We start from the raw sequence: 14,195 nt of genomic DNA, 5'->3' as shown, positions 1-14,195 counted from the left end.
TTCCCTAATATTTTTGGTTTCCTGTACTTTGTTGGTGCCCTAAGCATGTGATTAGCCAGCTTTTAGGGTCATCCAACAGTGGCTTTTAAGATGAAGGTAGGCTGGTGGGGGAGGGATAAGTTGGGAGATTGGGATTGACATATACACACCGCTATACATAAAAATAGATAGCTAATAAGGACCTACTGTATAGCATCTACTCAGTACTCTGTAATGGCCTACATGGGAAAAGAATCTAAAAAACAGTGGATATACGTATCACAGATTCACTCTGCTGTACAGCAGAAACTAACACAACATTGTAAATCAACTATGCTCCAATAAAATTTTTTAAAAAGATGGAGGTCAGCTACAAAAATAGGGATGTTGAAATACATCTTGGGGCAGACCAGCAAATGACAGGCATTTAATTGGGGGAGGGGAAAGGTAGGTGTGAGCGGCAGAATATCAAGCAGGGGGTTGAGGAGTGAGGAATATCAGTGTGGAAGGGGATTTGGGAGGAGGGAGACTTCCAAGGAGGATGAGGCAGAGTAGGCAGGCAGACCAACTCTCACGCGGGGGTGGGTGAGGTTCCCTCCCTTCTCTGCTTCCGTCCCTCCTTCCCTCTAGCTGGCAGGCCTCTTCTCCTGTATGGTTGTCCTGTCTGTCCTGCTGTGGCTGGGGCCCTTCTTCTACTATCTGCCCAAGGTAAGCATCAGAGGAGGTGGAGGGGCGGCTGGGAGGGGTGGCGACATCCCTCCACACTGGGGTGGTCAGCTTACCTCCTCTGCCCCAAGGCTGTCTTGGCCTGCATCAACATCTCCAGCATGCGCCAGATGTTCTTCCAGATGCGAGAACTTCCACAACTATGGCGCATCAGCCGCGTGGACTTTGTGAGAAATGGCAGCATTACCCTCGGATGCCCCCTCCCACTTACCAGCGTCCCCAGCCTCTGCCCTTGATCGAAGCTAATTGTCCCAGTCCTAAGTTCTGCAACCCACCCACCCCCAACATGTATACCTCCTAATCCCTTTACTCAGAGACAAGGTGAAGGGTGGAGCTTGAACCTCTTCAGACCTGAATATTTGTAACTCCCCAGATGGTTCAAGGCCTGGGGTCATTACACTTGGTGTGTATCCTCTATTAGGTCCATCCCATTCCTTCCTTCTGTCATTGTTTCTATTTTCTCTCGGGCCATCCCTCCCCATCACTTGCCCCGGCAGTCACTGCCCCTGGACCCTTTTCCCTGGCAGTGATGGCCTGGCATTTCTTTTGGTCATTTCGCTCCCATCCACGTCCCGCAGGCTGTGTGGATGGTCACATGGGTGGCTGTCGTGACCCTGAGTGTGGACCTGGGCCTGGCTGTAGGTGTGGTCTTCTCCATGATGACTGTGGTCTGCCGCACCCAGAGGTGGGAGTAGAGATGAGGGGAGTCAAGATGAGAGGAGGGAAGAGAAAAGAGTGCTTGGGGTGACTCTCCAGCCAGGTCAGGCTGGGAATCTGACCCCAGCTTCCTGCCCAGGGTACAGTGCCTGGCACTTGGACTGGCTGAGGGGACAGAGCTCTACAGGCCACTCAGAGAGAGTCACAAGGTGGGTGGGCTACAGCCAAAGAAGGAAGGGAAGATTAGACTCGGATGTTTCACTGACCCTCTGACGCCTTAGCTCCTCCAGGTCCCAGGGCTCTGCATCCTGAGCTATCCAACACCGCTCTACTTTGGGACCCGTGGGCAGTTTCGTCGCATCCTGGAGTGGCATCTGGGGCTTGGAGAAGGAGGCAAGGTGAGGGACTTGGTCAAAGGGGAGTGTGGCTTCCTTGGGGGTGGGAGACAGGTGGGTGTTCTGAGGGGGGTCATTGTGCTCAAGGGGTGCATGTTCGTGCTTGTGTCTCAGAGACGGTGACTACCCTTTTCTACTCACAGGAGGCTCCAAAGACAGACGGCCCACCTGATGCAGGTGAGATGGGATGACAATGAGGGAGATTTGGGCATGACCCATGGAGGCATCTGGGTACTCCTGCTTTCTGCCATCCTAGTTGCTGAGCCTGTCAGAGTGGTAGTCCTAGACTGCAGTGGTGTCACCTTTGCAGATGCTGCAGGGGCCAGAGAAGTGGTTCAGGTGAGGGAGAGGGTAGGTTAAGGAGAAAGCCCCCTTGTCCCACGAATACTCTCTGATATAGGATTTAACCCCCTGCCCTCCCCCGCCCCGCCCCACGTAGCTGGCCAGCCGATGCGGAGATGCTGGGATCCACCTTCTCCTGGCTCAGTGTAATGGTGAGATGTGGAGGATGGAGGGATCTGGAGAGTGAGGAGTGACTTGGGGAGAAGGAAGAGGACACGGTGTAGTTGTAGGACCTGAGAGCCTGACCCCTTCTCCACACAGCCTCAGTGCTGGGGACACTGACCCAGGCAGGACTCCTGGATAGAGTGACCCCAGAACAGCTGTTTGTGAGTGTCCAGGATGCAGCTGCATATGCCCTGGAGAGACTGGTGAGGCGGCAGTAGCAACGGGAGTGGAAGCCAGGAGGTGCTGGGCTATGGCAAAGGAGGTGTGAGTCAGTGACTGAAGATCCAGGCAGAGGGATTTGTGAAGGGGGCTGAGGAGGGAGATGAAGGAAAGGGGTGGGGATGAAGTGATTAGTCTATACAAGACTAAACCAGGGAGACTGGGCCCAGCTGTGGGTGAAGAACTGAGGAACTAAGGTTCCAAAGCAGGCGGTGTACCCCTGAGAGGTCTGCCAAATCTTGGGTGAGGGAGGGGGGCACCTAATCTACTTCTGACATGCCCCTTCCCTTTTCCAGGAGCTCACTGGTCCAAAGACTTGCACAGTGTGGGTCTGACCCGGTCACGTGGAGTGTGGAGGGTCCCTACAGCATGTGTGTGAGGAGGGCCAGGGTCCCTGAGCCCCCTTACTTAATGTAACTAATAAAGTGAAGCTGAGAGTCTCTGGGGTTCATGACGTGAGTCTCGGTGTCTGCACACAGACCCTTGGTGCCCCTCTCCTCCATGCGCACAGCATTGCAGAGACACAACTGGAAATGGCTTTCACCTGTATGTTCACCGGTCCCCACACCAGCTCCCGTCACCAGTTCTCTCCATGGGGTGGGGCTGCAGTCGCTGCACAGAGTCCTGGATCCGGGGATGTGAGGGAGGCCCAGCCCTGGGAATATATACTGGGGGCTTCCCCAGCCCCTTGGTCCCAAGGAGATGAGAGGAGAATGTTTCCGCTTTAGGTTTTTAGAGTCCCCGTGGGCTCTTTGGCACTTGGAAAGCAACCCCCCACTTCCTGCCCTATGGGAAGGGGGTGGGGGGAGGACTTGGCACTGGCTGTGGGATGAGTTATGGCTCCATCATGCCCCTGGGCACTCGCAGAAAGGAGGAATGTCACCAGGACAAGCCCCTATTTGGGATCAAGTTCTGAAGGAGATCGGGGACAGTCAGTGGAGTGGTCACTGGCTGGTGGGCTTTGCTAGATATTCCTGGCAGGCGCAAGGAGGTAGGCCCAGCCTGACAGTTGGAAGGCCCCGAGTGGCCGTCACTCTGAGGTCATGCACTGGAGCCGGTGTTTGAAGAAGAGCAGGCGGTGTTTGGCCACCTGACTTTCATCCAGTGATCCCGGGTAACGGTACCGAGCATAAGTCTCTGCCCTAGCGTCCCTTGATGTCCAAGGCAGCTTCAACTTGGATGCATGATCCACAACAACGTCTGAGCAGGAGCCCACCCGAAGAGAACCAAGTCCGTCCAGGAAGAATTCTGGGGGTGGAGGAAAGGCGAGTACACAATGAAGGGTCTTGAGGATACAGAGGCCCCACCGTTAAAGGAGAACTGAGATTTGGGATATGCTGGGTCCATATGCAAAGACCCCATTTCTAAGGACCTTGGGCATGTAAATCAACCCTTTTGAGTCTTAGTTTCACTCTTGTATAAAATGGAGTCAGTATCCTTAACTTGTGCTTTGAAAACTGATCCTCCGCCCCACCCCCCGCCCCTCCCCGCCCCGCTCCCAACACACACACACGCAGAGGTTCAATAAATGCCGAATGGGCTGCTCCGAGGTGGTCTGAACCAAGGGATACGGCTGGGAGCGAGATAAAGGTGCAGGTGACGGTGGTGGGGAAGCTCAAGACGGACCCAGCAGTTGTACTGGCTGTGGAGGTTTAAACGATGCTCGGGGCTGGGAGGGTGGAAGCTCTCTCTCTTGCCCGGGCACAGGTCTTGGTAAATCTTCGTAGAACTGCTCTGGGGGCCCCGGCAGCAGCCGTGGGCTCCGCGGGGGTGGTCGGGGAGTAGTACCCAGGGTCCTTGGCGCCTTACTGCACCGAGCCCAGCCCAGCGCCCCGCGGGGTCCCTGCCGGGCCCGGCCAGGAGGGGGCGCAACTCACCCAGGTGCGCCACGCGGCTGAGGCGCGGGTCAAAGCCGACCTCGCGCACCTTGTCAGTGCGCGCCAGGAAGAAGTTGACCACGCCGTCGGTGACCACGCACCCTGGGAAGCCGACGAGCTCGTGGTGGAAGCCGCGCTTCTGCCGGAGGCAGTTCCCGCGGCCTGGCGCGCCGGGCTCCACGCTCAGCAGCTGCCGGTAGGTGGTGGCGAAGCCGGAGATCTCGCGCACCGCGCCCCCCACCTGCCGGGGCGGGAGGACAGCTGCAGGCGGGGCGCGGACCGGAAGGGGATCCTCTCCCCCGCAGGGTGGCTCTGCTGCCCTGTCCTTTCCCGCTTCTCCCCTGCAGGACCCAGATAGTGCCCCAGGCTCCGCTTCGTCGTCCCCTCCCGTCCCAGGGCTGGCTGCCCTCAGTCGGGTCTACCGGCCGGCCGCGGCCTTAGTCTGCCGAAGGCTCTCCGCCTCCCACCCTACATCTCAAGGCCCCTCCCCTACCAGGTCCAGCGGCGTCCGCTCCAGCACGTCCACAAGCCTCTCCAGTCGTGTCCGCGCCGTGAAGACGAAGTCGTCGTCCACCCACAGCACGTACTTGGTGGTTACTTGGGATACGGCCAGGTTCCGGCCTGCGAACCAGCCCTGGGGAAGGGTAAGTACGGTTGGCGATGCTGTCGAGATAGAACGTAGCCCTCTGCCACCTTTCCGCCTCACTCCTGACCCCTCTCAACAGCCTATGTCCCTCTCCAAACTTTCGAGTGCTTACGAATGGCCGGGAGCTAGGTAAAAAATGCATTTCCCACTTGTGCGGGGCGCTGAGTCAGTGTTCTGGGGGAGGGTATTGGAATGCATTTAATTCATGCGTTCATTCATTCATCAGCTATTTACTGAGCCCCCCACTAGGTGCTAAGCACCATTTTCAGAATGCAGCGCTAGTAAGACACACGATTCCTGCTCCCGTGGAGTTTACATTTCCAGAAATCCTCATGCTTAACAGGCGCCTCTGTGATTCTGAGGCAGGTAATCCTGGAATCACTATTCTGGAGACTGCAGACTGAGGGTGCGCCCCCTCCCGGTGCCCTGTGGCGCACAGTTCAGCCTCGCTGGCTGCGCACCTTGCCAAAAGGCATGAGATAGTGCTCGATGTGGGGACCTCTAATGCTCTCTGGCTTGTCGCTGTCGTCGGCGATTACCACTGTGACTGTCGGGTAGAAGCGGCGGATGCTGGCGATGAGTGCCCGTAGCCGATTGTAACGAAGAAAGGTCTTCGTGGCAATGGTGACCAGAGCGCTGATGTTGTACTGGGCTGGGAGTGAGGGGCAGGGTTAGGTGCAGAGGAGAGTAGGGAGTGAAGAGCAGGAAGACATCTCCCGGGGGTGTCTCCCAACTTGTCGCCCTCTCCCAACTTGCTCCCCATCAGGGCTGCATCTGTGTCCCTGAGCATACCAGTCTCACCTCCCAGGGGTAGAGACCCAGGTGGGTACAGCTGAGGGTTGGGTGGGTGTCTTATGCGTATGGTGAAGGCAACTTCGTGTCCCTCGGTGGAGAACCGGACTGGGAAGAAAGGACATGAGATGTAGCCCCCTAGGGCTTGGACAACATTGTCTTTTCAGTAAAACAATATTTAAGCGCCTACTCTGTGTAGCACTTTTCTAGGCCCTGTTAGACAAGAATGCAAGGTTCTTATCCCCATGGAACTTACATTTTAATGGGTGGGAGAAAGATGATAAAAGAGTTCATTAAAAGCTAACCTTTATTGAGCATTTACTATGTGCCAGGCACTTTTAAAATTACCTTAAATATATGAACTCATTTAATCCTCACAGTAGCCCTATTAAGTAGATTCCTACTACAGAAAAAGAAGGCACAGAGAAGTTAACATGTCCATAATTACCCAACTGTTAAGCAACAAAGCTGGGATAGGAACCTAGTCAGTCTGGTTCCAGGCTAGGTAAGTAAGAAAATTCAGATACAGATAAGTATTGAATAGAAAATAAGACAAGTAATGTGATAGTGAAGAGGAGCCATTTGAGCTGAGATCCAAAGGATAGGAAGGAGCCAGCTATGCAAAAATCTGCAGGAAGAGCATTCTAGGCAGAGGGAACAGCAAGTGCAAAGGCTCCAAAGTGGGAGTAGGTTTGGTACAGAAGCCTTGGAGAGAAGCAGGAGGGCTGTGTTATGCCCCTTTTGCTAGAGGAGAAATGGGGGCTCTGGGAGATAAAGCCCTTTGCCCTCTAGTAAGTGGTGGGCTGGGAATAGAGCTTGAGTCTTCTGGCTCCTGGGGCAGGTCACTTCCTGAGGCCCCCATGGTTGGCCTGAAGGGGGGACACACCCGAGGCTCGGGTTTCCCTCTGGCCTGCTCCAGCCCCAGATGAACAAAGGCCCCTTCTCTCCCTCCCTGGCCCTGCTGGCCCAGCTGAAATGCCCATTGTGTGGCTGGGCAGCGCTGGCCATCGCCCGAGTGTCTCCCACACCCTCTGCCACTTGCTCGCTCCTGCCTTTCTGGGCTCCCTGTGTTCACCCAGCCTGTTACTACCTCCACCTGGGCCTCGCACCTATGTCTGCTGTGTTTGCCTGGTAGCTTCGGCTGCTATAAGTGACCAGTTGCAGCTGCCGATTGAGTTGGTCCAGCCCTGGGCTGGCGAGGGTGAGATCTGGCTGCCCCTCTCCAGTGAGAGTCACTCCAGTCACTTCCCCTGCCACGTCCCAGGTGCCCACGGAGGCAGTCAGGTTCACCTGGGAGAGGGGATTGGAGAGTGCAGGGTGAGGCCCCAGACCCACCTCTTGCCTCCCTGGTTCCTCTATCCCTCCTTTGGCAGCCTTGTTGCCCTCCCGGCATCCTTAATGCCCACCTGGCCTCCTCGCCCTCCTGTTTCTTCTCACCTGGTATACCTCCTGACCAGAAGTGGCCTGCAGGCTCAGTCCTGGGAGGAAGGAGAGGGGATCAAAATCACAGACAATCTGGAATTCCTCATTTTCTCTTCCCTCTTTCACCACACACAGCACAGAATTTCTCATGCATCCCTCTTGTTGAGGCCACAGCAGGGCACATTGCGGGGCATAGCCTAGAGTAACTGATTTTTTTACTCCTTCGCATCAAAGCAGTAGCTCTTCTGTGGCCTGCCCCACCTGTCCACCTAACTTCGGCCAGTCAGCAAGAAGAGACCCTTCTCCCCAAACCTCTCCAGTCACTGTCTTCTACAATTCCTGACAATCTTAGAGTCCCTTCTGTCCCCATCTCCCACCTCATGAGCCCTCCCTGACCTCAAGTCTCCCACCTCCCATTCCCATCTTCCCTCATTCTTCCTCACCCAACCTGGGCTCTGCCACCCCCCACCGTGGCTTAGGTCATCCCCTAGGACTGTTCTCCCCACCTGGCACCAAGATGCTCCTGAGGGGCTGGACCTCCACACCCTGCAGGGGGTACTGTAGTGGGGAGTTGGCAGGGGCTATGAGCAGCTGGTCAGCAGCAGACTGGCTCCTGGCAGTGAAGGAGGGGGAGGACAGAGGAGCAGTCAGGGGGAGACGGGCTCTCCCTCCTGCCACACCCACCCTCCAGGCTTCCCCCTGCTCCCCCCCTACAGAGTCATGCCCTCCTTTCCCACTGGTACCGGTACCTTGAAAGGAAGGCCTGGAACTCCTGCTCCCTCAAGGCAGATGCAGCCCTCAGCTCCTCAGGGTCAAAGGCCTTGGTGAAGTCAATGGCTTGGACCTGCCTCTGGAAGGGGAGGTGAAGGCTCCCCGCACTGGACTCACAACTGCAGTCGTTCGTGGACAGCAGCCTGGAGCCGGGAGGAAGGGTCCTCAGAGCCCAGCCATGCAGCTCACTTATCCCACAGAACATTTACACAGGACCTACATCTTGGCCTTTCAACCCTGTCCATCCAAAATCTGTCCCCTTAAACACTGCTCTTCAAATAGTCCCCAGGAGGAGGAACCACCAAAGGAATGACGCATCCCCTAAATCTGGATTTTACAGAGGTGTAGAATAGGGCCAGTTGCTAGGTGTTCAGAGTTGCCTACACGCCATTAGGACCCCACCTGGACTCTCCTTTCATAGGGAATCACCAGGACTCAGAAAGTCAGGGCCCTCCCCTGACTGCACACCCTCCCTTCCCCATACCGTGACAAGGTTCTTGGAGGACAGATTTGTCCCCCCGCCAGCACAAGACTCAGTGGCCCCCTCCACCTCCCACTTCACCCCTTTGCAGCCAGTCGTGGGGAGCCCAGGCATCAGAGCTCAGCAGTGGAGGAAACAAGAGCTTCCCACGCCACCCCCCAGCGAGTGCCGTCCCGGTACCACGACTCCTTGCACTCACCCCACCACTTGCTCCTTGATCCTGACTGGGATGTGTGCATACCGGGGCTCGGGGGCAAGACCTGGCAATTCTGGCCTGGGGTTGCCCTGCAGGGGCGTCCACAGCGCAAGAGGTGCCTGGAGGCCCGGCGCGACCCGCGTGCTCGCGTACAGGAACCCCAGCGAGGCGCAGGCGAGCAGCAGCACCAGCACACAGAGGGCCCGGCGGCCCAGCCGCATCCTGGGTGGGCGGTAGGGATGGGAGAGTGAGAAAGGTGGGGAGCGAAGGCGTGGGTTGGGGCCCCCGCGCTTCCGGAGGCTCCTGCCGGCCACCCAGGGCTCTCCATGTCTCGCGCGCCAGGATTTGCATAGCGAATCGGTACCCCTGTCCCCTCCCCTCACTTCCCGGGCCTCGGGTCTCCTGGCCTCCTTTCTTCTCTCCCTCTCCCGCATCTTGCTTTCCTCTCACGCCTGAAGCCGGGCATCTTGAAGCAAGAGAACGTTGGAGGCAGTGGTTTCGATGCGGCGGCTCATAAGTAGAAGAGTACCATTTTATCAGAATAGCGGATGTTCCCGAGCCCGCCACCTCCCCTGGCCCGCGCATCCCCCAACCCCTCAGTCCAAGCATCACCTGGCCCCGGCTGGGCTGCAGAGGGCAGCGCCACACCTTGCCTGTCATGAAAAATGCAGAATCACGCCCGCGCTACTGGGTGGCCCCGGCGGAGGTGACCCCGTGAGTGGCCTCGGGAAGCTGTGCGGGGGGACAAGGTGGACCGGCGTGCGCGCCTCTTCCCGCCTCCGGCTCGGCCCCTCATCCCGCCCGGGCACTGACCTGTCTAACGCTCTGAGGCCGCCACAAGATTTCGGTCCGGGCTGCGCCAGGCTCTCAGCTCCGGCCTGGGGGTCCTCATGGGGCTGGAGGCGGCCTGATGGGGGAGTCGGGTGTGAGGCTGAGAGTGAGGGGCATCCTCCTGCCTCCCGAGCGCGCCCGACCCCTCCCGCCTTCGGACTCTCCGGGCTTTGTAGACCAAGGTGCTTGGGTGGTTCTGGGCGTTTCCTGCGGGGGTGGGGATCGGAGTCGAGAAACCGCCGCACCCCAGTCCCAGAAACAAATCCGGGGCTCCCCGGTACCCTGTTCCACTTGCCGGGCCGGGAGAGGTCGGGCCGCCGCCCGGCTCTTCAGTTCGCGGTGCCGCGCGGCTCAGCTCCCGGGCTGGTTGCGGCGGAGGATCCGGCTACGCGCGGGGAAGGAGAGCGCTAGGGCGCCTTCTGGTGGGCGCCGAGGACATTGCGGGGGCGCGAAGCCCGCGCCGAGCGCAGGTCCTTCTCTCCACCCCCCCCTCCCCCTCCAGCCTTTCGCCTCCGAACCCTGGCATCTCCCCCGCCTGCCCCCGATCCCAGTCACTCTATTCCCTATGCGTTCGGAGTCGCCCTCTCGTCTAGACTGTAGGCAAGGACAGGCGACAAGGTCTTCGGGAAGAGTTGGGGCGGAGACGCCCTGAAACCCCATTTCAAGGAAGATTTGGGTACTTAGGGTGAGATAAAGGACGACAGGCAAGACTCTGGAAAATAAAAAAATGCCTGCTAGGAAAGAGCAGGTCCTTCTCTCCACCCCCCCCTCCCCCTCCAGCCTTTCGCCTCCGAACCCTGGCATCTCCCCCGCCTGCCCCCGATCCCAGTCACTCTATTCCCTATGCGTTCGGAGTCGCCCTCTCGTCTAGACTGTAGGCAAGGACAGGCGACAAGGTCTTCGGGAAGAGTTGGGGCGGAGACGCCCTGAAACCCCATTTCAAGGAAGATTTGGGTACTTAGGGTGAGATAAAGGACGACAGGCAAGACTCTGGAAAATAAAAAAATGCCTGGCTAGGAAAGATAGGTTCACAGCCTCCCTCCCATGCTCGCCTCCCCCGCCCCCCAACCCCCAACCCCAGTTATCTAATGAACACTCAGTGATGTACCAAACACTCAGCAATTCAAGGGCCTGCTTCTCCTGACTGCTCCTTGTTGCAGGTTTGCGGGAGGAAAGAAACCCCAAACAGATTGGGGTTAGATTGGTTGTAGTTCTGCGTGCAAGCTGCAGACCTGTAGACTCCTTTCTTTGTAGCTGGATTCTTGACGCTGCCCTAAGTTCTGTGGTTCCACGGTTCTAATAAAAGATGTCACGATTTAATAGGGAAAAAAAGATATAATAAGAAATGTAAAATAATGAAATGTGGGGACAGGGAGAGGGAGAGGGAAGGATGGATTATTGGATGAATTGTGTACAAAGAAATGACTAATCAGCTGGGGAGAAAGTACGATTCTCACCCTCCTTACACCAAAATAAATTCCAGATCTATCAAGTATTTTAGTATTAAACGTGAAACCACAAAGAGCAGTAAAATAATTCATGGAGTTTTTTTTTTTTATAGTCTTGGAATGGGGAAGAGATTTATAAAAATATAAAAAATATTTAATATCAAGATATATAAAAAACTCGAGTGAAAAAATTTCTATAAACAAACTTGAGAGAGAAATGACAAACTGTGAAAAAGTATTTGCAACATGTGAGACAGATGAAGGTCTGCTTTTCTTAAGAGCTCTAAAACATCAGTAAGAAAAAATGGGGACTTCCCTGGCTGTCCAGTGGTTGAGACTTCACCTTCCAGTCCAGGGGTGCAGGTTCAATCCCTGGTCAGGGAGCTAAGATCCCACATGCCTTGGGCCAAAAAACCAAAACATAAAACAGAAGCAGAAATAAACAACCCAATCCAAAAATGGGCAGAAGACCTAAATAGACATTTCTCCAAAGAAGATATACAGACTGCCAACAAGCACATGAAAGAATGCTCAACATCATTAATCATTAGAGAAATGCAAATCAAAACTACAATGAGATATCATCTCACACCAGTCAGAATGGCCATCATCAAAAAATCTAGAAACTATAAATGCTGGAGAGGGTGTGGAGAAAAGGGAACACTCTTGCACTGCTGGTGGGAATGTGAATTGGTACAACCACTATGGAGAACAGTATGGAGGTTCCTTAAAAAACTACAAATAGAACTACCATATGACCCAGCAATCCCACTACTGGGCACATACCCTGAGGAAACCAAAATTCAAAAAGAGTCATGTACCAAAATGTTCATTGCAGCTCTATTTACAATAGCCCGGAGATGGAAACAACCTAAGTGCCCATCGTCGGATGAATGGATAAAGAAGATGTGGCACATATATACAATGGAATATTACTCAGCCATAAAAAGAAACGAAATTGAGCTATTTGTAATGAGGTGGATAGACCTAGAGTCTGTCATACAGAGTGAAGTAAGGCAGAAAGAGAAGGACAGATACCGTATGCTGACACATACATATGGAATCTAAGAAAAAAAAATGTTATGAAGAACCTAGGGGTAAGACAGGAATAAAGACACAGACCTACTGGAGAACAGACTTGAGGATATGGGGAGGGGGAAGGGTGAGCTGTGACAGGGCGAGAGAGAGACATGGACATATATATACTAACAAAAGTAAGGTAGATAGCCAGTGGGAAGCAGCCACATGGCACAGGGATACCGGCTTGGTTCTTTGTGGCTGCCTGGAGGGGTGGGATAGGGAGGGTGGGAGGGAGGGAGACAAAGAGGGAAGAGATATGGGAACATATGTGTATGTATAACTGATTCACTCTGTTATAAAGCAGAAACTAACACACCATTGTAAAGCAATTATACCCCAATAAAGATGTTAAAAAAATAAATAAATAAAGTTAAAAAAAAAAACAACAGAAGCAGTATTGTAACACATTCAATCAAGACTTTAAAAATGGTCCACATCAAAAAAAAGAAAAGAAAAGAAAAAATTATCAACTACCACCAAATGAACAAAAATTGTGATTAGGCAGTTGACAGAAAAAGTGAAAATGGCTTTTAAAATATATGAAATTATACTTGACCTTATTCATAATAAATAAAATGCAAATTAGAATAACAGTGAAATGGTTTTTGATTACCAAGTTAGTAAAGGTCAAAGAGCTTGCTAGCACACTGAGTGGTCAAGTTTTTGGAGAAACAGTCACTACCATACATTGTTGTGAGTGTAAACTGACACAACTTAGAGCAATTGGCCAATCTATTAACACTTAAAATATTAATCATTTAAATTTTAAATATTAGTAAGTTAAAATTTTAAAGATATGGTTCAGTCAGACAACGGAACACTGGGTTAATCTATATCTGTTGATACTGGATAATATCCAAAGCTGTTAAGCAAAATAAACAAGGTACAGAACAGCATATATAGTTGGCTCCTGAGTGTGGGTTTTAGCTTCTGGGTTTGTCCAAAATCTGGAAATGAAGTGCTGCCATAATAAAAACCTAAAAATGTGGGAAAGACTTTAGAACTGGGTCTTGGGTAGCAGCAGGAAGGAATTTGAGGAGTGTTAGTGAAAGACCTAAGAATGTTGAAGAGCATGTTAGTAAAAGCCTCATGTCCTTTAAGGAAGCTGCTGATAAAGAGAAGGGAGGAAAGTAGGGAAATTGAAGGAAAGGGGGTCCTTGTTATTGATACATTTAGCAACATTGTCACCAGCAGTAGGGTGGAAAGTAGAAACTATACTAATGAATTGCAGATCTCATTGAGGAGATTTCCAAGCAGAATGTTGAAGGTGCCATCTGGTTTCTTCTTGTTGCTTTTTTCTTTTTTTTTTAAATAAATTTATTTATTTATTTTTGGCTGCATTGGGTCTTCGTTGCTGCGCGCAGGCTTTTCTCTAGTTGCGTGAAGCGGGGGCTGCTCTTCGTTGCGGTGTGCGGGCTTCTTATTGTGGTGGCTTCTCTTGTTGCAGAGCACAGGCTCTAGGCGCATGGGCTTTAGTAGTTATGGCATACAGGCTCAGTAGTTGTGGCGCACGGGCTTAGTTGCCCCGCGGCAAGTGGAATCTTCCCGAACCAGGGCTTGAACCCACGTCCCCTGCATTATCAAGCGGATTCTTAACCATTGCACCACCAGGGAAGGGTTTTTTTTTAAATATTTATCTATTTATTTATGCTCTGGGTCTTAGTTGCAGCATGTGGCTTGTAGTTGCGGCATGTGGACTCTTAGTTGCGACATGCATGCCAGATCTAGCTCCCCGACCAGGGATCTAACCCAGGCCCCCTGCATTGGGAGTGTGGAGTCTTACCCACTGGAGCACGAGGGAAGTCCCTCTTTTTGTTGCTTATAGTAAAATATGAAAAGAAAGAGATAAGCTAAAGGAAGGAAGGCTAACAAAAAGATCGTTGGGTTTGAACATTCCTAGCCTCTCCAAGGACAAATGAGGCTAATATTTAAAAAATGGCTTCCAGGCAAAGATCATATCTAAGGAATGCTCAAGAAAACATGGTCTGAAAATGAAGCCAAGGAGGTGAACATAAATTCTTTGTTAAGAAAGAGTTAAGGCAGTGCCTCAGAGAATAGTTCAGTTTAGCAATAGGACTCTCAGTAATCAAAGGAGAAGCTCAAGGAAGAGAAAGGTTTATCTATAGTATTTGTGAATATGGCTTTCATTTCATGTAGTTAATCTCAAT

At 53.1% G+C, this 14,195-nt stretch overlaps 2 protein-coding genes across 4 annotated transcripts in view; one reads left to right on the top strand and one right to left on the bottom strand.

Annotated features, from left to right (window-relative positions):
• SLC26A10P (Solute carrier family 26 member 10) overlaps nt 1-2,921 on the top strand; it is a 7,031-nt gene extending 4,110 nt beyond the window's left edge. The window contains exons 9-18 of the mRNA XM_007467648.1: nt 610-687; nt 777-872; nt 1,284-1,390; nt 1,502-1,571; nt 1,644-1,760; nt 1,901-1,934; nt 2,014-2,096; nt 2,197-2,251; nt 2,361-2,467; nt 2,780-2,921. Coding sequence (XP_007467710.1) covers nt 610-687; nt 777-872; nt 1,284-1,390; nt 1,502-1,571; nt 1,644-1,760; nt 1,901-1,934; nt 2,014-2,096; nt 2,197-2,251; nt 2,361-2,467; nt 2,780-2,818 — 786 coding nt within the window. The 3' untranslated portion in view covers nt 2,819-2,921. The remainder of the gene's footprint in view (nt 1-609; nt 688-776; nt 873-1,283; nt 1,391-1,501; nt 1,572-1,643; nt 1,761-1,900; nt 1,935-2,013; nt 2,097-2,196; nt 2,252-2,360; nt 2,468-2,779) is intronic.
• B4GALNT1 (beta-1,4-N-acetyl-galactosaminyltransferase 1) lies at nt 2,676-9,856 on the bottom strand. Of its 3 annotated transcripts, none has more exons than XM_007467650.1 (11): nt 9,482-9,851; nt 8,672-8,890; nt 7,970-8,134; nt 7,727-7,833; nt 7,236-7,276; nt 6,908-7,088; nt 5,808-5,906; nt 5,468-5,658; nt 4,854-4,994; nt 4,361-4,601; nt 2,676-3,731 (listed from the first exon to the last, which is right to left on the bottom strand). In XM_007467650.1, exons 2-11 carry the CDS (start codon nt 8,887-8,889, stop codon nt 3,514-3,516), a joined length of 1,602 nt encoding a protein of 533 aa, XP_007467712.1. In that variant the 5' UTR covers nt 8,890; nt 9,482-9,851; the 3' UTR covers nt 2,676-3,513. The 3 variants fall into 3 exon arrangements, with proteins under 3 accessions (XP_007467712.1, XP_007467713.1, XP_007467711.1); XM_007467649.1 differs by having other exon boundaries at nt 3,205-3,731; nt 5,799-5,906; nt 9,482-9,856; XM_007467651.1 differs by lacking the exons at nt 7,970-8,134; nt 9,482-9,851 and adding an exon at nt 9,281-9,421.
• Between the last annotated feature and the right edge of the window lie 4,339 nt (nt 9,857-14,195).

This window comes from Lipotes vexillifer, unplaced genomic scaffold (genome assembly GCF_000442215.2).
Source record: "Lipotes vexillifer unplaced genomic scaffold, Lipotes_vexillifer_v1.1 scaffold387, whole genome shotgun sequence".
Taxonomy (NCBI): domain Eukaryota; kingdom Metazoa; phylum Chordata; class Mammalia; order Artiodactyla; family Lipotidae; genus Lipotes; species Lipotes vexillifer.
Note: the sequence above shows the minus strand (reverse complement) of the source record. Positions and strands in the feature narration are given on the sequence as shown.

Excerpts from the sequence above, each read along its gene's own strand:
- B4GALNT1 (XM_007467649.1), bottom strand. The coding sequence starts at position 8,889 with ATGCGGCTGGGCCGCCGGGCCCTCTGTGTGCTGGTGCTGCTGCTCGCC. Across the intron at positions 7,089-7,235 it reads CTGGTCAGGAGGTATACCAG|GTGAACCTGACTGCCTCCGT; the intron begins GTGAGAAGAAAC and ends CCCCTCTCCCAG. Across the intron at positions 4,602-4,853 it reads AGCGGACGCCGCTGGACCTG|GTGGGGGGCGCGGTGCGCGA; the intron begins GTAGGGGAGGGG and ends CCGCCCCGGCAG.